General features: G+C 41.8%; 2 protein-coding genes across 4 annotated transcripts in view; both read right to left on the bottom strand.

Annotated features, from left to right (window-relative positions):
- Nucleotides 1-1,648: 1,648 nt before the first annotated feature.
- On the bottom strand, nt 1,649-6,973 carry atoh1a (atonal bHLH transcription factor 1a). Its single transcript, XM_013271846.3, has 2 exons — nt 3,650-6,973; nt 1,649-3,380 (listed from the first exon to the last, which is right to left on the bottom strand). The coding sequence occupies exons 1-2, from the start codon at nt 3,921-3,923 to the stop codon at nt 2,530-2,532; spliced, it is 1,125 nt and encodes a 374-aa protein (XP_013127300.1). The 5' UTR covers nt 3,924-6,973; the 3' UTR covers nt 1,649-2,529.
- A 96-nt stretch (nt 6,974-7,069) lies between these two features.
- grid2 (glutamate receptor, ionotropic, delta 2) overlaps nt 7,070-22,497 on the bottom strand; it is a 483,691-nt gene continuing 468,263 nt past the window's right edge. The window contains exons 15-17 of one of the 3 annotated variants that reach the window (XM_005452094.3): nt 21,500-21,740; nt 12,764-13,035; nt 10,038-10,291 (exon numbers count right to left, since the gene is read on the bottom strand). In XM_005452094.3, coding sequence (XP_005452151.1) covers nt 10,186-10,291; nt 12,764-13,035; nt 21,500-21,740 — 619 coding nt within the window. In that variant the 3' untranslated portion in view covers nt 10,038-10,185. Of the gene's footprint in view, nt 10,292-12,763; nt 13,036-13,432; nt 13,531-21,499; nt 21,741-22,497 lie in introns of all 3 variants that reach the window. The other 2 variants (XR_003213195.1, XM_005452093.3) reach the window with 2 other exon arrangements.

Raw genomic sequence — 22,497 nt, 5'->3', positions numbered from 1 at the left:
ACAAACATCTTCGCTTAACCATGAAGCGTCGGGCGCCACATTCTTTGTTGTTCACAATGCGTGGATATCGTTTTACAGCTAATCTCGTTTCATTTGTTTACTTATTTATTTGTTTTTATCTGATTCAGACAGCTGTTAACATCGAGTTGAATAACGAGAAGTGTCAGTGATTCTTCGAACCCGATCCAGACCAGAATTTGAATACTTGCTGTGGCCTCATTCTAGTCGGTTACGTCTTAAACATCTCTGCGTGGGGTTGGTGGTTACACAGATGATCAGTGTTACTGTTCTGGCTCTTCTGTATCCATCTGAAAAAATAAAATTGTTTACGAAACTTGAGCTCGCTTCACCGCAAAACGAACTCGGCTCAAATTGCTGTCCGATCATACTCGGATACAGCTCTAGCTGCATAAATTCTTTTAATAATTTAGCACGGATTCCTTATTATATTCCCCTTTATTCCCTGCCTTCGAGGGGCGAGCGCAGGGGCGCAGATTGTGATTGGCTCATAACAGTGGGTGGGAGACAGAGCAGTGACAGGTAGCAAACAGGTTGCTCACCATCATGAATAATTTCGAAAGTGCCTATTTTGCTCCTCTCTCCTGTAGCAGGCACCTTTATCCGCCAGGGTTTTAAAGCATTGTAGTAAATAGCCTGAAGAAAGAGGGGGCGGGGGTGGAGGGGACGACTAATTTGAGCGTGAGTCACGCAGCAGCCCAGGTTGCCAGAGCCCGCGCGAGCTCGGTGCGTGCGTTCCACGTGCGTGTTTGTCTAAGTTGACGGAGGGAAATAAAGAGAAAGAAAGAAAGAAGCGGAGGCGAAGAGGTGTACACGTGTGTCAGTGTGTGCGTGTGTGCGCGCGCGCTCGTGTGTGTGCAGGCCTTTCTTTAATGGAGAAAAGTGTGTTCCCTCTCGAGTCAGGTCCTCGGGGACACGGTGGGGACCCGTGAGCGCTCACCAGCTGACAGAGCGTGCTTCACTGAGGCCATCCAACACCTCGGCCCACGAGCCTGCCAACAATAGCCTGAAATTAATGCACATTACCCATTAACAAATCCGGTATTCACCAAATGGACAGCATGGCAAGAGTTCAGGAAAAAGAAAAAAAAAGTTTGTTTCAAGGAAGCAACAGACTGAAATTAATTAATGCGAACTTTTCTGTGTTGAAGAAGTCGAACACTGCAACTTGTAGTTTGGAGCACACGGTGCAACAGGCCGGGGGGGCGCGTGCACCTGCAACATACAGCCTACGAGCGCGTGTTTACATCACATTACATAACAGAAGCTCAAATATTAAAAGTGTCTTTAATTAAACATAAATGCGTGTTTAAATTTCTGTTTCTGTTTTCTCCTATAACTTTTGGGATAAAATCAAACTTCTTGGCCGTTTGTATTTGCCTAACTCATAAAACCTATGGAACCAACACTGACGTTAACGTTATTTTATCGACTCAAAATTCGTTAGGGTTTATGCATTATATGCAAAAATTAGGCAATGAAACGTTTTTGTGCTATTTTACTTGGAATTTATCCATAGAAAAAAAGAAATTATTATTATTAGTAGTATTATTATTATTATTATTATCATCATCATCAAAGGTTATTGCGGTTATAGAGTCTCAAGGGTCACAGAAACAGAGACATGACATTTTCGTTTGCTTTTTTTTATTATTTCCAAAATCAAATTAACATAACTAAGAATGGCGAATGATTGCTTTTTTTCCTGGGGCAAATTTAACTAAAAAAAGCAAATCACATGAAACATGGGCTATGAGCAATAAATACATTACATACAAGAACAACAACAGTTTTCAACCAAAGAAAAAAGACACACAAGCTGATGTGAAGATAAAAAAAAGAAAATACAAAAGAAGGCAGCAATGATGGCTACATTAAATAGGCTATTTGTATGGAGTTGGCAGCACTACACTAGCAAACAAAGCAAACCTCTATTTTTATATTTATGGTGTGAAAACAAACAAACAACAAACAAAGCCTCTGGCTCTTATAGTTTAAAGTGCACATCATGAACTTTTAAAGTTGCAAAACAAAATTAATTTTTACAAAAAAACAAAACATAAATCACAACGAAACTCATTTCATAGCTACAAAAATCTCTTTACATTATCAAATATAAGCAATTATCCATAAACTTGTGATTTTTTGTGGAAGACAGCATTTTGGTTGGAGTGACGTGGGAAATACCCGTGGCAGTGCTGCGTGCGACATGGCAGAGGGGTCTTCCAACCACGTCTCCATGGAGACTGAAAAATTATAGGATAGATATTTATTGGCAGAATCGAATTAGGCCTTACTCACATTTAAAAAAAAAAAAAGATCTTTAAATGGATGCAACAAGTTAAATTAAACATTAAACTTATTTTTCTTTTATTTGCAAAAAGCAAGAATTTCTCTTTAAAACGCATTTCGTCAACGCAGGACATCGCTATGATTGACACGTTTTATGGACATTACTTCACTGTAGGCTATAGAGAAACTTCGCTATACTGTGTGTCTTTATGTGGGAATTTAGAAGGAAATTGTGCGGTGATGGTGTGAGGGCAGCTTCAGTTCTGAAAGATCGTCTTCTTCACTCGAATGAAGCTCCATCGCTATTTCATCCGAGTCACTGAAGTGGGAGTGCGGGGAAAACTCTCCGTCGCTCCGGGGAGACGCTTTCCTCCCATTTGCGAACTGCGAACTGCCCGCCCGAGCAGATGACGAAGGAGACGGGGAACACATTGTTTCTTCAACTCTAGTGGAAAACGAACTTTCGTCGAAGGAGGAACAGAAGGGCACCCCGCTGATGTGCACAGGTAAGCTGCTACCTGAAACGGGCGCAGGGTCCGCTGCTCTGCAGGTTGAGGGAGACTGAGAGGCCCTGTCCTTCATCCCGTCATAACCAGCGGTGGATGAGAGCATAATGTCACACTTTGGCGAGCTGGTGTTGTTGGAGATGTCGTTATTACTGCTGCTGCTGGAGGAAGAGGAGGAGGAGGAGGAGGACACCGGACCTTGGAGAAGCTCGGCGAGGGCGTTGATGTAAATCTGCGCCATCTGCAGAGTTTCATACTTCGAGAGCTTCTTGTCGTTGTCAAACGCTGGGATGACGCTGCGCAGCTCATCAAACGCATGGTTGAGCCCGTGCATTCGCCTTCTCTCGCGCGCGTTGGCAGCCACTCTCCTTTGCCTTTGGATCCCGTTGACAGGCTTGTGGGAGGGGGCTCTCTGTCTCACGGAGGCCTCCTCTTCGGGCCCGGTGAGAGTGCCTTTAAGGCGACACAACTCCCTGACTTTGAGAGAAGAAGACGTGAGGCTCTTGGCGGGTTTTCTGTAGCTCGGTGGGCTGGGATGGCCTGAGGACCCCGGGGAGCCACTCTCTGAAAAATGAAAAGAAATTAAGCTACACTCTGGGTTGTGAAAAAAAAAGTGTATAAGTATTATTTTAGATAATAAACTCATTACAGCTTTCCAACTGCGCAAAAAACATTATACTTTAAATAAAAGCAGCGCTCCTTCTGTTTATATTCAACTTCCAGAGCTTGATAAGTTACCACCAATAGCCCTTGCTGCCTGTTGCATGTGCCGGTTTTTAGATAATTAGCGGGAAAGCTGAGCAAAGGTTGCACGCACTGGTGCTGTTCCTCACCGTGGTAGGAGCCGGTACTCGGACATGGCGAGTGCCGCAGGTAGTCGGGTGAAGTGGCGTGTGCCGCACAGGTGCCAGAAGCGGGAGCCAGCCAGGCGCGTGGGTCGCTATCGCTGTCCACGAGCGTCAGCCCAGGTTCGTAGCGGGACTCCTCGAACTGTTGCTTCCCTCCCCTCTCCACCTCTCTGGTGCTCCCACAACTCTGCTGCCGCGAGTGCATGGCCGGCACCTCACGTGCGCCTTTGCTCCAGCCCTCCACAGTTAGGCCATCCATGATTCCCTCCCAAGAAAAACACTGTGGAGAAAAAAAGTTATCGGAGGCACGCACAGCTATGTTGTCTCACCGAGTGAATGTGAGTGTCGCGTGCGAGACTCCTTCTCTGGTGTCTCAAGGCGCGGCGTCGGTTTAAAAAGCGGCACGCGCCTGGAAGCCCCCCTCCTCGCGTCGGTCGCGTGTTGACGTCCAATGAGAAGTCTCGGTAAAGCCCGAGAGAGGCGATTATGACCCCCCGACGCTGGACTGTTTATGATAACGTTACAATTTAAGGGGGTGTTTAACACAAGGGAGGTAAGGGGAACCTCCCACAGGACGCACGTGCAAGTGATGACGGTTTTTAGGTGAGGAGCGTGGACGGGACAAGAACACCTACCTGCTTCTGAGCCCGTGTTACATCTCAGGAATGATGGAGAGTAGGGAGAGGGTTAAAGAGGCGAATGGCAAGGTTCAAGTGGTTAATTTGCTACCCACGGCCGTGGAAGCGGTGACTCGGTTAATTCATTTAACGCCTCAGCCAAAACCAAACTGCTGGATTTCACCAGTAGCAGAAATGAACAAAGTTGAGGAAGAAAAGCCTGTGGGTAGATGAAGCGTGACCCAAAGCCAAAAAAAAAAAGAATGTAGCGGTTCCTGGGGCTCGCGCGCTCATTGTCAATTCATTCATTCTAAGATCATCTCCAGTTTCCATTTTTCTTTTGTAGCGGCTCTAAAACCTTTTGATCCAGCTCTCGGTACCGCCCTGTCGGTAAAAAAGGGCTTCACATGGAACGGAAACATGAGTAGGGGTCTCAACACTGTTTCCGTACTGACAGAAGTGGCGCGCGGTTGAAGGGCTCTTCTCGCGCACACACACACCGACGCTATTGCCAAACTTCACCATGCCTTCTATAAGATAGGCGACCTTAAGAAAAAGGAAATACGGCTTTTAAAGCTACAGTTAGAAAAATCAACGGGAAGCAAATTGAACCACGTTCAGTCTGATGATCAAAGGAGCCGTGCTCACTGAGATGTAAACTTTAGGCACCTGGCAAAAGAGCAAGAGGATGATTGCTGATGGGAAATGGGCTCAGCGCAGTGAATTAGAAGGATTAGAAGGATATGCAGAAGATCGGTGTATGGGACACAAAGATCAAGAGATGCAAACCCGATTGTAGTTGCCAAAGTATCGTGGTAATATTAAAAAAATCAAACCAAATTCAAATGAAATAAACTTATCACATAATGAAAAAAAATAAAGAATTTTTGGTTTTTTTTGCGTTTTCATTCCTAATCCGCGAGATATCCACCACACAATATATAGCAAGGAATTGTGGGAAGGAACCCCATAATTTCAGAGATAATCCGACATCAGTCTTTTCCATTTTTTATTCATGTATTCATCATGGGGACGTCTTGCGGGCTAGAGGTCTGGCGCCGAGCGTTTGCCCCCTCTTCCCACCTACGAGCCCCCCCATCTAACGGGCTGTGCCGGGCTCCTGAAGCTACCGACAGGTTGGATATTGTAGCTGGCGATTATTAAAGTGTCGCAGCCACAATGGAGACTCTATGTTCCATTGGTCACGCCTGGGGGGCTCCTCGAGGGAGAGTGGCGGGCTCCCATTCCAGTGCGCGAGAGGAGTCTGCGTGCTGCCCCTTCTCATTCCCATCTCCCTGGAGACAGGGGCGCGACGGGCACGAGACTGGGGTGAGGGGAGCTGGACAGGGATTTCAAAACGTATCTGCGGACTTTCTTAAATCAGCTAAACTGGCATAGATCTGGAATTGCTTCGGATGAAGTAATCTTTTAAATTTGTAACTTTAAAATAGGAAACAACGGAGGGGAAGCTTCTTGTTCCCGAAAAATAAAGATCATGGAATTTTTAATTTTACTTAAATAGGAAATACTTGATGTTTTAATTGGAACTCACTGGAACTCATCCATTTTACCTACAGCGTATGAGCAGTGTCAATAAAACTCGAAATTAACAGCATTTCAACTAGACTCCCTTCATTATAGCTGAATATCTGCTAAACCAGTATAGACTTAATCTTTAGTAAAATCATATAACAAACCTTTGGGCATGTCTATATTATTTTCTCGAGGCTTCTCATTAAATATATAGAGATCTATTACAAGTTATATTTTATGCCATAAAAAAGAATCCATAGTTGTTTTAGAGTCTATAGTCTATAAGCTTCCTCTTCAAAAGGGTGAAATGTGAGTGGTTAAGTCTACATTAAGTCGCTTACAGTGATCTCAGACCTTTAGTTCAAATTTGCTGTGGCTCAGCTGTGTCCATCACTGTCTTCCATTAATTCTAATTAGCTCTGGGAATGCCTGACAACCATTCAACTCATCACTGAGTGCTAACAGTAAGTTCAGAGAGACACTTGTGGGAGCTATGTAGTGCCACTATCTGGTTCACAAAGGCTATTGCAGTGTAATGCTCCAGTGAACTTGACAGCAGTCATCCTCAGCAGGATCTCTATCCAGCTGTTAACAGCAGTATACGGGCCTTTGAAGTGATAGCCTATATGGGAAAGACACAAAAGCTTAGCTCAGGCTTGAACTTCACACATATTCCACACATGAAATAAACTCACAAAACATTTGTGTCATGATTCTGGTATCCAGTATCTGGACCAACGCTGCCGTAAAATACATGAAAACGGTGAAAGCTGTGACATTAAATCTTTAGATGCTTCCTTTTTAAAAAAATATGTGAAGAGTTTTCCCGTGTGTTGGGAACCAGGAAGTGATATGTTTAGTGCAGTGTTTCTCAGTCTGTGGTGGGGTTTAGAGCCACTGCAGGTGGGACACAGCCAAGCAGGTTAAAAAAAAAGAAAAAGAAAAAGTGACACTATGTAGAAATACTTTTTTCCTCAGAAATAAACAATAATTTGGTGATGTTACTGTGCTCATGTTTACATCACAAAGAGTTCATCTGGTTGTTTTTATATTGTAAAGAATTGATGAAATTCATGGGACAAGGGGAACATGCCAAAATAAGTTTGAGCACAGCTGTTTAATGTAAGGAATGATAAATATCCTCTTCTTTATCTTATTATTCACAAAATGTTGTATTTTTTCATGTTGAATTTTGAAGTGTGTAATTTCCTTTGATGGTTGTCTACATTAGCAAAGACAACAAATACCATCCCACTGTAGAAAACCTGTTTATTAGACAAATTATACACAGAAAGCTTTGCCACTTGTAACAGAGGCCCCAGTTTGTTCGGTTTTTGAATAATATGCAACACATACAACAAAATAGGCCTATATTAAATACTGTACATCATAAATTTTTGAAAATTATCAAGTAAATCCTGTAGTTCTATGTATGAAATTAAAAATGTTAACAGATAGCAAAACAGCAAGTTTGTGCATGCTTTCTTTTTAGTGAACTTGCCACTTTTTGTTATTTAGCTAGCAAATAATAAAATGAACTCAGGATGACATGAGAAAAGCAAACGGTTCATGTGTGTTCATGTTTACCATGGGCAAGACAAGGGAAAAGCCAAATGCAGCAATGTGACTGCTCAAACTCAACACCAAAGCCCAACGTGATATACTCTTTTCTTTTTGTTAAACAAAAATAGCATTGACATGTAAAATATACATTTTCATAATGTCTCTTTCGTTTATACTAAATAAAATTTTTTAAATGTCTGTGTCCTATTTGTCATTCGATAGCCATACTGTAGCCTAATATAAGAAAAGAATGCCTAAGAACGCTTGCTTCAAAACACTGTGGCTTGACTGAATTCTCTACACACAACATTTTGCAGTTTTAGTTCTTTAAGATAACAAACTGAAAACTTGTTCTAAACAACTATCGTTATCAATTATTAATACAGCGTTAGTGAAAAAGGTTTGGTTCCGTTTTACCAACCCCGCCCACCCCCATCCCGCGACCCATAAAATATTCCTTTAATGCTCTCAGTGTACCATTCCCCACCCCAAAATGCACCTTAATGGTCTCATTTTAATTAATTGGCACTTAAAAAAACAAACAAACAAACAAACAGACACAAACAAAAAGTTATATAAACAGTACCCTTAACATGAAAAGTATGAAACAGAACCGCATTTTGGACTCGTCTCGCAAAAGGCAGCCATTGAGTTGTGATGGCCTTTGGATCTTCACAACTTTCCCATCACCTGCAGCACAACCACTGATCTGTTCTTCTTAAACAGTCCCAGTACACTGATATATTGGGTTTAACTGGAAGCTGGGAGGTTACAGCGAACTAGTTGTCACGTAAGGCCTGCACTGAAGATGCTGTTGCAATGGCTTCTCCTCAACACAAAATAAAACTCCATTTCACCACTTGAACCTGATAAGAAGTGATTCATGAACTTGATGACATTACAGAGTGACATTTTATCTTTTTTAAACACCCGAGCCATGGTAGCACTAAAAGTAAGCAAAACAAAGAAAAAACAAAAATCAAACGTCTGAATGACTTAATGATGCAAAACCAGAGACTACAGCACTCATTTAGCAGTTTTTCAAAGTTTGCTGAAAAATAAAAAAAACATAGACAGCTTAGAACAATGTTAATTTTTTTCTTGTACTTCCTGACCAAAACACATTCCACGCATTAAAATCTATTTTTTTTTCCAAAAACAAAATTCAATAAAAGACATATAATAAGCATAAGCTTTTTGAAGTCTTTCAGCTTGTCTTTTATGTTTTTTTTAAAGTTTTTTTTAAGCTGCTTTTTACTATACCTCTTAGAGTCAGATTAGAGGATCTCACCTTGACTTGAAAAGCAGATAGCACAGTACAGGTGAGAAAAGAAAAGGTCAGATCTACATACAATCACTTACAGGTCTGTGGGCACTGGTACAGTGCAGTGGGATTGACAAAGAGTTTAATGTGCATCAGAATGGTGAAAACAGTTTCAAGCTGATGCACCCAAAAAAAAAAAAAAATGGCAGAAGTAGTTTAAGATTGATGCACCAAACTGGCAATTTCTACAGTGTCATACTGTTGCACTGTCATGGCATTTCAACAGTTTCCAGATCGATGTACCAGGAAGGTGTCGCTATGTGTTCAGCCTTAGCTTTAGTCAGGCCACAGTGTGGACACCATCTTGGAGATGATTACACATTTAGAGCCCCAGGTATTGGTGAAACGCCACCAGAGAAGAGAAAACAGCGTGAAAAGGCAGAGTAAAACTGGCGAAGTGGAATCTTCCAATATTCACTGAGTTGGGGCCTTTTCAAAACACTACACGGGCTGTGTACTTTATGTATTCCGAGGGGCACAGACAAAAGTATATGTGTTTTATATACGTTCACAAAATATCAGCCCCATAATTGCTTAGTAGTAGAAGCCCCCTTGAAGTTGCTTCATGGCTAAAGAGATCACCAGTCATCCACAAATGACAGCCCTGGAGCTAACAAGAATATAGGAGGATTTCCTGGAACTAGTATAAACTAAACCCTCCGAGATGGGAGTTTAGATAGTAATAGGAGTCAGGTTGTTTCATCAGATCCCGTAACATGAGGCAGATCCCATGTCATAAAACTGAAACAATTAAAAAAAAGAAGATTCCCTTTCACACACATCTCCAAAATAATCCCCCAATCACAAGAACAACAACAATAAAGCAAAGAGTCAAGCCCCCTCCCGCACCCTTTCCCCTCTTGCACCTCACCACCATGGTTTGCACAAATGAGGAACACCCCAACAGACTTCCACCTCCTTTGACTTCCCCATGTATAAAATAGACACCCCTGGAAACACCCCAGCTGAAACTGAAAACAGAAAGATTCCTATGTACACAGATCTCCACCTTCTGACTTTCGAACTTAGCCGCATCATATCTGTTCTACCACCTATGACTGACTAGAACCACCTCGCCTCCTCCTGCATATAACTTTTCTTCCCGAAACAACCTTTAGCAACTCCTCATATGGAGGTGCCCCTGTCTGGATCATTGCCATAGCCAAAGTTGGGTCCTGGACCTGTGGGCTGGTAGGGAATGGAGGACATTGTTTTAATGGGGCTGCGGAAGAAGCCACCATTGGGGGCCCTCTGCCTGAAAGGGCCCACCCCACCAGTCCGGTGGTCCTGGAGGCCACCCCCGCCACCGCCACCGCTACCGAAACCAGCAGAAAATCCAGCGGCGGCTTTGGCAGAGAGGCTACGGCTTAGGGTCTGGATCTGCTCAGGGATGAAGGTGGTGGTGGTGATGTGGGTGTTGCGGAAATCGCTGATCTGCTCAAGCGCCTGGCGGGCAGCAGGTAGCGCATCCATGTCAAGGGGTGTTAAATCGACGGAAGAGGTGGAGAACTGCTTGTGGGGGCTTTCGTCCTCGGTGCACAAGCTGTTAACCCGGCGGTGTAGGTGCTCCAGGTCGATCTCCTTATCGTCCTGTAGGTGGGGAGGGGCAGGGAAGGAGTAGAACGGAGAAGAGGTGATGGTAAATGGAAAGAGGGGAAAATGTTAATGGGAAGTGGGGGAAAATGGAAAGAAGACGTTTGAAAGGAAAGCCGAGAAGGGAGGGGATAGAAGAAAGATCCAGGGACAATGTTTAAGAATGGGAGATGGCGATAAGGAGATATGGAGAAGGACAAGATAAGAGGAATGCAAATGGGAGGGATAAATTGAGGAAAGTTGGATAAAGGAAGAGAAGGAGGTAAAGGGAGTAAAGGAAAGGAGTGAGGGTAGTGCAAATACAGGAGTAAGGAAGAGAGGAAGAGAACAACAAAGGAAACAAGAGTATGTGCAGAGAGGACATAGTATGGGGTGTATTTGTATTCAGCAATAGGGATGTCATCCATCCAACCAGTATAAATGGTTATTAAAAATAATAGTGAAAGCAAGAGAAAGGTGTTAGACAAAGCAGATGGTGAAATGATGAGGGCGGGACAACAAGCAAACATGACACACGATTTCAAGTCGTTGTATTTGCAATAGTTCAGCACAAAAATGTTTTGATGGTCACAGGGAAACATGGATTTGGCAGGAAGCGGGGAGAGCAAGAAGAGAGGAGGGGAAGGATGGAAGGGAAAGATAGAGAAGCACACTCTGAGCTGTGGTCAGGATATTGGAAGAGAGAAACATACACACACTTGTACAAGGTCTGTAAGGGAGTGCAGATAATCTGGAATACCAGCAGGAAACACACTGCAGTCATGCTGTGTGCTCTGTGATTCCAGGGTGTTAGGTCAATTATCAAGCAAGCATTACCATACATTATCTACTTAATCTTCAAATACAACTTATTCTATGCAAGACAGTTCAAATGTTGGACAGTACCTGACTTTGTCTTATGTATTTTACCTGTTTCATTATGGCCACTTTGCTAAGGAAAATTCACATTGAGATTAACATCTCGTGAATTCGGTACCGGGCCATAATTTATTGCTGAAGTTCTTCTTTTTTAGGATTGCATCATTAACTTAAATCAAAAAATGTCTAACAATTAACAATCTTAACAATTCCACTTGAAACACAGCAAATACATTAACTTAAGCTTTAACTTAACTTACAGTATCAGTTAAATGAAACTTATAAAGAAATATGACTATATTCACATTTACTTATATAATAACTTATCCACATAGTCTAAAAAATGGTAACACTCAGTGAGAGGTGTTTCATGCTTTTACTGCATAGGGTAGGGTGGATAGTAGTGCAGGGGAGTTCAGTTTGCAATGAATGAGGTGAGCACATAGACGTGAGAGGGCTCAGGTGAGCAGAAGACAGTGCTGGAGAAGTTTCCACAACTTTTACGTTGTTCATTGTCCACAAACGTGCCAGTGTGCTTCTGTAGGTTTTTAGGTGGTGGGATGAGGTAAGGTTTTCTGTCTCAGAGGTAGGTGAGGTGCGGAGAATCACATAACTTGGATGTCTCATTTTTGGTGTTTTAAATCCCAGGGTAGTATTATTTAGGTATCATACAGGGTTTTTGTGATGATAGGAGTCACATTAATACGGGTAGGGGGGATAGAGAGTTTTACTGACCGTGTCCTTTGGGTCTGGGGGATTCTGGAGGGGGCTCTGGCCCTACTGTATGTAGTTCACGGGACGAGGGGACCAGGAGTGATGCCCCATCTAAAGGAGGGACAGTGGGAGGAAGGAGAGGACGAGGGGGCGCTAACGTCTGTCGTGAAACTATCATACAAACACTAAAAGTTTGAGTTAGGGGACATCAACGGGGCAGTGTTGGTACAGAGAGAAATGAAGGGGAGTTGAAAGAGAAGAGTGAATCACAAATGGTCAGCCTGCTGTCTGTGAAAGGAGACTAATGGGTAACTAGGTGAACAAAAGGGACTGAAGCAAGGAAAAATGGAAGGTTTCTTTTCTCTTTTTTTAGGAAGATCCCAGAGCCGGATCTGACTACAAGATTACGTAATACTGTGAAGAGTGTAACATTTCCCAGCATCACAAAGTCTACTATAACATTACCATATTCTAAGAACAATGCTTGGTTTAGATAGAGAATATTTTGTGGCTTCATTTGGGATATAAAAGTAGCAAAAATCTCTGTGACTTAAAAATAAACACTTTGCTGACCTGACATACACGTTTATCTTTAACTGTCTGGTGAAAGATGGTGCTTAATTTGCCTCAAAATAGAGCGACAGCACCCTCTTGTGGTATAAAAGCATGATTGCACACATGTTCAGCTGGCACCATGCCAGATGACAAAACTTTTTTTTTCTTTAAAAAGAGGTACTTCTGCATCCAGCATTTGCACCATGCTTCCTGATTTTCATTATTTCTCTTAATAAATAATCATTCATATTAATTGACATTTCAAAAACACATCTGGCTACAAGCATTAATAACCAATTATATATGTATATATATATTTAAATCTTCTATTGTATATATAACCTTGGGGTTGGAGGTGAGGTGGTGAAGGTTGTCATTCTCATTTTGGGGGTGAGCTCGGAGGGGTTTGTGGGTTCGAAAGAGTGCTGCACAATCAGGGCGCAGGGAATGTCACAGCATGCTGGGGGCTGGTAATGGGTGGCTGTAGGGGCAGTGGTGTTGGCAGTGTTGGGGGTCTGGTTCTGGGTCTGACCGCCCAGGGCAAGGGGGTGCTCGCTGGGGTTGTGAGAACACGGATCGGCAGCTTGCCTGGCAGATGGGCCATCTGCCTGTGTCTGGTGTGAGTGTGTGATGTGCAAGCGTGTACGTGTGTGGGTTTGAGAGAAGAGAGACAGAAAGAGAGCGGTGGAGTGAATCATACGCATGTATGTGTGTTTGTGTTCATGCAAGTTGAGTGAGAAGATTAAAACAAGAACCCCGCCAAGGAAGAAGCCAAATTGACGCACAGGCAGACGAACGGAAGACGGGCAGAGACGGAGAAGGGGATGAGTGACAGACAAGATCAGGCAGATGGGAGGATGGTAAAGTGGAGGAGAGAGAGAAGGAAATTGGAAAGACAGATGGGTGGGGGGGTGAGTGAGAAGAAAGACATGGCAGTCAGTCAGCACACACAGTTAAGCAGGTCGCTCTGTGTTTTGTCCTCAGAGAGACATTCACACAGTCGTTATATACCTGGAAAGGGGAGATGTTTAAATGCCATTTTGTATTGCTCTCTCCCTCTCTCTCTTTCTCCCCCTCGCCCGCTACACCCCTCAACACAGAGTACTTATCTACAAAAACAAAGCAAAAAGGCAATATGAGAGCTTTGAGCCACAGTGACACAGATCATTGTGTAGAGGTAGAACAAGAAGAGTGGCAATTCCCATCCAAACCACCAAGAAAAAATAAAAAAGAGAGAGATAAGAAGTAACCTGTTTTGTGTGCATCAAAGAACCTGATACACAAGGAAGTGCCAGCTCCTCTCATGCTAAATCTACACAGTCAAAACCACAGATGTTACCATTATGGAAGAGTTCTGACAGTGACTGTGATTTCTGCTGTTCCTCTCAGATTTGAAGTTTTGAAGATTGAGTCCAATGACAGAACTCTTTCATACAAACCTCTGGTTGAACATATATATATATGTGTGTGTGTATACAGGCAAAAAGGGGTAAAGCAGTACAGCCGCCCTGTTATGAATGAAATGGGCTTCAGACACTCATCTAGAAAGAGCTTGTCAAAAAAAAGCATCAAGAGCAACTTCTAAAGTAACGTTAAGGGTACCTTGATCAATTTTAACCACCCTTGTGACCATTAGCACATAATGAACTCAGATGCTTCTGAGCAGAGAGAAAATGTAGTAATACAGAGAGGAAGACAACTGATTTACAAAAAAGCCCTTGTTGAAATCATGCCTGTGCCTTAAGAATGAAAATAAATTCAAGAACATGAACTGCAGTCATAACTCATTTGAGAAGAGTGAATGACTATAAAAAAACCCCCCCAAAAACTGCAGGAAGGACTTGCAGGGAGACTGTTAATACACAGTCATACAAGCTCCCCTTTATTTTCCGTACATAATATCCTTTTTAAGTGTGCTCAGGATGAAATTAATATCATTGGTTACTCACACGAGTCAGGCCTGTGGAAGTGTGTCTTTGTGTATTTGTGAGTGTATAAGCCCGATTTAAAAAAAACAACAAAAAAAATCTTAAGCAAACTCTATGCACAGAAGCAGGCTCATAGATAACAATGTCAGCCATTCCACAACACAGAACACAAGAGCAGCATGAATACAAACACCGACAGCTCACAGTCAACACAGAATACAGCGTATAGTATGAATGTGAAGGCATGTAAAGACATGTACAATATGTGATTATGCATGTTTTAATATTCATAAGAAACACAGAGACACAAACACAGATTAGTTGTATTAGTGTTTGAACAGTGAATTGCTGATTGTCAGGTATGCAGAAAGCTTGTATGGCTGTAGGTATGTGGCAAGTGAAGGCGCTGCGTTGGCCAAATGTTTGATGGATGAATGTAGTCATGATTTGTGCAAGTGATTACTTTTTATGAGTGGTTTGCATTCATCATAGGATGCTCATGTGGCCCGCTAAGAGCAAAACAACCCGATTCTTCATTGCTGCTGGTGAATGGACGTACACCCGGGCCAACGAAGCATGTTTAATACAAATTGTATACCTTGATTTTAATGGGTTTTTATGACATGGCATATCTTACGCAAAGTTTGAGCATTCGTCACTTTGAGGCAAGCCTGACATGATGGAAGAGGTGAGCTAAAACCGAGGCAGCAATGACGTGTTTGCATGCAGGCATGAGGGTGAACTCAAAAGGTGTATTTAGGTGTAAAGGAGGCCATGTTCATGGATCATGGGCGACAAATCTGGATTTGTCTTTGATGTTCTTTAATCAGACATGATTACATGTATAAGTGCACTTTTTTAGTACAGAATCTGGAGATGTTTGTCTCCTTTGACAAACATCTGTGTGATGAGCGACTTATCTGATCACCCCAGTGACATAATTGCACTTACAGTGTTTCTCAGTCATGTTTTATCTTTCTTCACTTGTAGAGGAAACCATTCAAACCACCGGGTGGCAGATATCAAAGTGAATTCTTTATGAAGATAGTCTATAAATTGTATGCCTTACTGGACAGAGTAACTAACTGTGTTGGAGTAGGGCAGTGGAAAGAGTCCTCATGCCAAGTCTGCACTCCCAATGTATCTTTCAGCTGCCAGTGCATCTTACTTAGCCAATTTTTCTGTGCCTACACATAAAGAGTGGGTCACCAGGCTTTTCCTACTTTATGCGAAGCTTTCCAAAATGAACAAAGAGCCACACGCTCTTGACCCGTTGTAATGGTTTCAAGTGGTTTCAACATTCACTCTGACAGTAAGACAGAGGCCATCAAGTTCTTTATTTAAAATGTTATAAAGTAAAGCGTGGAGTTAATTACAAGCTTTATGGCTTGATTCACTTTATTAATTTAACTTTTGGAAGCTGACTTTGAACGCACTAGGCTTACTCCACTGGCCATGACTAAGGCCAAATTGCATGCAGATGCAGAGATTTCCCAAGTCGATAAATTGCAACATATGCAATTTATCTAATTAGCTGCTTTGAAGTTGACTTAAATTTGTCTTCCTTCCTCCACTGAGTCAGGACATGCTGCAGTGGTCCCAGCTTGACACTCTCCTGTTCTGTTCTCAGCAACCGTCTTTGCAGCTGGCTGCCCGTTTGAAAACACTCTGCACAGATGGTGATTTGAGATCAGAGTGTGGCATTTGCACAGTTTTTGCAAGACAGAAATACCATTTCAGCCAAATAAAAATGTCCAACGAGGCGAATTCTATTTTAAACTTACCTTTATAGACAAATATACATTTTTCTTCGTGTTTGACTATGAAAGCTCTAATGTTCAAAGCTGCGGTGAAATATAATTATCTGATAGTCATATACGGATGCACGTAGTTCACAGGTAGGGCCAGTAACTCCTCAATGAATTTCATGTTTGGTGAAAAGTGATGGTAGAAGCTGCGCGCAGAATGAAAATAGAGAGCTTGAAAGACAAGTTCACATCCTGCCTACATTTCCCCCTCATCTATCATTGAGCGAGCTGACCACGCTTGTTAGATTGTTGGTTTCAGAGAGGCTGCGAATGGGAAACGTGTAGGTGTCGAAGTTTTCAGATGCTGTTCGATGATCCGGCAGGCATTGCATTTGATGCATCCTTTATGTTCAGCGGTTGCTCTGGGCAAACCTTGAGCTATACAACTGCAATCAATAGGTCAATGCTGTGACAGGGTGAAGGATGAATGTCAGGGGTCAGCCATCAAAAACAATCACGGCTGACTGAGCCAACTTCATTTCAACACGGAGCCGGTGAATGGACTATTTTAATGATGCTCTATTAGTCCGGTCTTAACTTTGATATCCCATCTGTTTGTTCCCTCTGCTTCATGAGGGCTTTGTTTTGATTCACACTCAAATAATATCTCACTCCCTCATCTACATAACTATTGATTCTCACTGACGTATATGCATTATGGTTATATAACATCCATATTACAGGCAAAGTGTCTTAACATGTTAAATGTAAGATCACCAGATCCAGCTGCCACCCATGACATGCATTCAACTAAATTGATAATAATAGTGAGTTCTCTGTGACTACCTGAGTCCTTGATATGTAAAACCTCGATTCTCTACAAAGAGAATCAAACGCTACTATGGTTTAAATCCCTGCTGTCCTTCCTGTTGTCATTGATGCGATTCCACTCCCGTGTTCAATCTGGGGCTGATTCCAGTGGCTGCTCTTAGTGGTTAATGAAGATAGCAGGGGGGTTGGGGGTGGGTGGGTGTGTTTGTTTGTGTTTCAGCTGAGCCACACTGGGCTTAACATGACTTTGGGTCAACTCAAGGTTTGGTGTCTTTGTGTCTGCTCAGTGGTAGACATGACTACTGGTCTGAATGACAGATTAAAGCTGCTAACTGAGCCGGGAATTAGAGGTAGGGGGTACACTGTGTGTGAGTGCGTATTAAAAAAAAATGTAAAAAAAGAGAGAGAGAAAAAAGCTGACTGATAATAAACAATGAAACATTGGCAGTTAGTCAAGATGCCAATGTTGCATATGTTGCCATCCGACGCATGTCATGGAAGAAGCGCTTACAATTAATAACTGTTTTTTTTCTTATTAGCTACAATGCTTAGGCAGGAACTCAACTAAGAAATATACCATCTCTGCCTCACTTACATCTAGAATGATCTCTACATGAGTGCTAGCATGCTGGGTAAACATCTAATACATTTAACTTGATTTACCAAAGCAATTAGATGGTAGAAAATGAAATTACAGCCTCAGTATAGAAGAAACTAAATAACAGTCAAGCAGAGAGGACTGCAGTCAACATGTTGCTCTATTCTCACCGCAGCCTGTAGTCAGCTTAATGACACATTATACCAGATGCATGGAAAATTTCCCATATGACCTTATAGCTCGCTCTTACGTATTCAGAAAAGAGCACAAATCCCTTCATAACATTAGCAAATCAAGCCTTAAATTGATTAGGTCTTTAAAGAGGAAAGAATCAACACTGAGACCAAATGAAACTGTGCAATTATATTGATCAGTGGACAAGGAGCCTGAAGGACGTGTAATAAACACAACTAAACATTTGTTCCCGTTGAGCCGCTCCAAGCCTTGCAGGTGGTATATTGGAGTGAAGTAAACAAAGGTGCTATAAGTCCGACTTTCAGGTTTTGTGCCAAACAGTCTTGTGCACATTAGCTAATAGAGCGCATTGTTCAAGCAACAAAACACCCCTCTGCTCTCCTCTAGTGTAATTCTGCCCTTCATGTCACAGGACATCACCATTTAAGTTACTAAATTACCATAACTAGAGAGAATTTAGATATTGTAGCGATGCAGTAATTTTCTGATGACATATCAGTGTTCTCCCATTTAATCACTTAATGATTTATAGAGTTTTCAAGCTGAAACTTTCCACTAATTGACTTTCCAGATGAGTAGTGTTATTGGTGTTTTATCATGAAAAGTAACCTGAACAGTCTCTAAATCATCCTGACTGTACAGTCACAATTTCCACTCCCCCTCTATTTGTCATTTTCTCCAAATTATTCTTAGCGGAACTTTAAATTAGCGTGACACCAGTGATTAAGGACAGGGGACAGGCTTCTTTTACTTGTTTCTGGTCTTCAGAGTCACGCAGATAACAAATCAGTAGCCGAATACATTTTTTTTCTGCAGCCCAAACATCAGTAACACATTATGGCTACGTTCACACTTCAGGTCTTAATGCTCAATTCTGATTTTTTGATCAAATCCGATTTTTTTGTCTGCTTGTTCACACTACAAATAAAATGCGACAGCAAACGCGCTCTAGTGTGAACGCTCAAAGCGGCCCGCATGCGCAAAAGAAGATGTCACACACAACGCGCTCTGTTTAGACCCAGAGCAAACAATATTGTTTGACTTCGGACTTTACGTTTCCAAATTTTTGCTTTAAGTTATTTTGTTATTTACATAATAATGTAAATAACCTAATAATTATCCTTATTGCTGTTTTAGAGAGGAGCGGTGCTTCAAAGGATAGCTGCAGATTTCTGTCAGAATCTGCAGATTATACAGTACAAATAAAATGTTCACGTTGTCTTCCCAACAGTTTCACTAACATCTACACTGGATGGCCAGGAAGCGTTCGCGATGTCTTCTCGGACGCTTCTCCGGCGCTGATAATTGGCGTCTGTCTTGTGTCAGTGACGTAAAAGACGGATTTAATGCGACATGACTGTTCAAACAGCAGTCGCTTTCTAAAACATCGGATATGTATCGGATTCAGTACCACATACGAAAGTGACCCAGATCGGATTTGAAAATATCTGATTTGTGCCGTTCACACTGTCATACCATGATCGGATATGGGTCGCATAGGGTCAAAAAAGTCAGATTTGATGCGCTTTCACCTGCAGTTTGAACGTAGCCTATGTTAGACATTTCAAAATACCTCTCATCTGACTGCCAGTAAGGTGTTTTTATGATGTTCTAGTTAAGAATCAATTTAGCATGAGTTTTTTTAAACCATTTCATACAGGTTAACCTTAACCTGTCTTCATTAGACAGCCTCCTCAGAAAGGAAAAAAAAAAGCAGCTGTTTGAAGCTGAAGTAATTTACCTGATGGGAAAAACATTTTCAGCTAAAAATTAATCTGTGCTGCTTCATGTCTCACTCTAATTTGCTGCAGATGCATAAATAATAAACTTTTCAGCAAAAGTGAAAATATTATTTCACACATAATTACATTTCTTTCAGTTCATTAATGGCATGTTTTGCATATATATATATATATACTTATTAACAATTTCTCCTTCTGTTCTGGCAAACTGAGTTCGTGGATAAATCATCACAGTGGTTGCAGCAATGGCTATCGTGTCTTCAAACCAGATGGGCCTGATGAGTCTGTGTCAGGGCAAGTTGTTGGATGCCACCAAATGTGGCAACGAAAGTAAAATGCTACCACTTGGGCTTTTCTTTGAAGATATCACCAGTTTTATTAATGAGGGAGCAAACAAAGCTACCATGTCACACATACCGCAGGGTTCCTACCAGAAGAAGATGTTACCAGAGTCATTCTGATTGCCTCAAATGATATTCCTGCTGAGGTGATCAACCGCACACAGCCTGATTGGATATTTCACAGGGTGCTGCTGCTAATTTACAAGGTGGAGTGTTGCCACTGTTTAGTACGCTGGTATAAATATCCATGTTTAATACTGTGAGTCAGTGCTCTTTGGTCTGCAGCTTTCCAACAGGCCCTCTGGCTGTTTCTGTATTCTGCTTTTAACAGTGCCAGTGTCCTCTTTTTTTCTCTCACAAAATATTAACTTAAAAATAAGTGGTTGATCATCCTGTTGACACTGATGCATTTGTGCCACTTTTATTTAGCTAATGCGATCAAAAGACCATTAATTAAGCATTAAAAATGAGGTGGGATTTCACAGGACAGCAGCTGTAGGAAACTAAATCCATTATAGGGCAAATATTCTCTAATTCTGAAAGAGTATAAAAAGAGTAATGACAACAGTTTATTAATACCGAGGGTCCGAACTGGAGTTGTATGTTGTGTATCAAATCCTGTAAGAGGCTTTTGTGATGACAGAGTTAAGCAGGCGTTGGTGCACGTGTGTTGGGCTTGCGATTTAACTGTCAAGATATGCAACTACTTGGACGTGTCACCCAGACCTTCGTCAGTTATTAATATTTGATTTTATTTGACATCGCTATAAATGGGGAGTATACCGTAATGATGATTAAGTAGGACTAACACATGAGTGAAAAATTAAAACTCACTTCAATTAACCTACGTTTAATTTGCTGCTTAATTCAGTTTACACTGACATTCAATTTGCTTTTGGAAGACAATGTCTCTGGTTAATCATTTCGATAATTTGATGGTTACTTTAATTACAAAAACAATTGGAATTTAAAACATGACAGCATGTTTTATAAGCTAATAGTCTGTGTGTTCAGATGGTGATTGTGGGTAAAAGTAAAATGAATTTTTTTCCCCCACTGAGCTTCCGAAATCGTTGAAGTCGTGATTGACCTTTTTGTTTACTACCATCGTAGAGCTTTATATTCACAAGACTAAGCAAAAGATCAATGTCAATTATATTACTGGAGAGCTAATAAAGGACTTCCAAAATTCTTTTTGACAGATTATGCAAAAGCATAGCAAATAATGCAGTTACAATGTGTGCCATAGAAAGTGTATTGCTGACACTGCTTATGTGCAAATTCACTTTAGGGGAAGTAATGTTGTGAACGAGGGTGATTTTCAGCAGTTTCGGGGGCTGTCAGAGTTCACGCCTCCTTCACTATGAAGTCTCTGCTCATATGTTTGATGCTCCTGCACCCCAAACTGGAGGAATTTGTTGATAACTTTAATTACATAATTATTTAAAGTCTAAACTTTTTGTTATATCCTTCTCCCCTTTCCTTAGCTTGACCCATCCCCCATCCCATCAAAGTCTCTCTACTCTCACTTTACACTTTTTTCCCTGTCTTGATCCATCCATTCCCTTTGTTCAACCTATTACATATTTATGCTTTTCCCTTTTCACAGGATGAAAAGAGCTAGAATCTATTGTAGGTCCTGCATTTCCTTCTATATCATTGCTCCTCCTTTCAGTCACTCATCCATCACCCTACCTCCTTGGAGGGGACCCTGGATCCCTTCCTTCGTGACCACCAGCTTTCCACCATGGCAATGAGACAGGAAAGCACCACACCGGCAGCCAAGACGCAGAAAACGCCAGCAAAGCTGTGGATATCAAGGGCATTGCCACGCTGTCGTGTCTGGACTGAGCTGTAGAGGTCACAGGGGCTGTCCTTGGGCCACCACTTGAGTTTTAGTATATCCATGTCACCATTCTGCTGGAGTTCCAAGATTCTAGGATATAGGCAAGGAAAGCAGGCATGTTAGTCATAAAATTATCCATCCATACTTTAAATAAGTACTTCAAAATCTCTGTTTTGGTATATTCAAATTTCTGGCAAATGGGAAATGTCAACACACAAAAAGTTCATGTAAAAAAAGACAAGGAAATGTTCAGCAAGCCAGCAGCTACAGTCACAGAATTAGACTAATTAAGTAACTGATGGTATCTGAGTGACTTTTTAATGATTAAAGAGTGCAATCAAACACAAGCAAAGTACAACACACAGCATGTTTGCATGTCACACAACCTGACGACACTGCAGCGTTTCCTGCAGCTGCTGTAACACCTCTCTTCCATTTGAGGGCAGTGTTTGCCAGCTGAAATTCGCCCTGTTCCCTGACAACCATATTGGGCTGTCAAACTCATTATGGCTAACATTAATATGTTTTGCAGCACAGCGAGAGTACACTGCCACAATGTCATTATGCAGCCTAGCTTTAGTCCCACGATTGATGGCTTCAGAGAGGATACAGCTCAGAGGTTGATGGGGTCCCTCTGTTAGCCTTCAGCTTATTATTTAACTGGGTCGTTCATTTCGGTTTGGAGGAGAGCTGCAGACACACAAGCGTATAGATATTTAACAGGTAATCTGGCGGGGAGTAGAGAGGGGCACAGAAAAAGAGAAAGAGATGTGTTTGGGAATATGCATATCCAGTCCCTTACAGACACATACATACTAACACAGAAAACAAATAGATTCATCAAAGA

The sequence above is a fragment of the Oreochromis niloticus genome, linkage group LG12 (genome assembly GCF_001858045.2).
Source record: "Oreochromis niloticus isolate F11D_XX linkage group LG12, O_niloticus_UMD_NMBU, whole genome shotgun sequence".
NCBI classification, from domain to species: domain Eukaryota; kingdom Metazoa; phylum Chordata; class Actinopteri; order Cichliformes; family Cichlidae; genus Oreochromis; species Oreochromis niloticus.
This window is presented reverse-complemented; position numbering and strand designations above follow the sequence as displayed.

Coding starts and splice junctions, on each gene's coding strand:
- atoh1a (XM_013271846.3), bottom strand. CDS start 3,923: ATGGATGGCCTAACTGTGGAGGGCTGGAGCAAAGGCGCACGTGAGGTG. Junction 3,381..3,649: donor GAGTACCGGCTCCTACCACG/GTGAGGAACAGC, acceptor TTCATTTTTCAG/AGAGTGGCTCCCCGGGGTCC.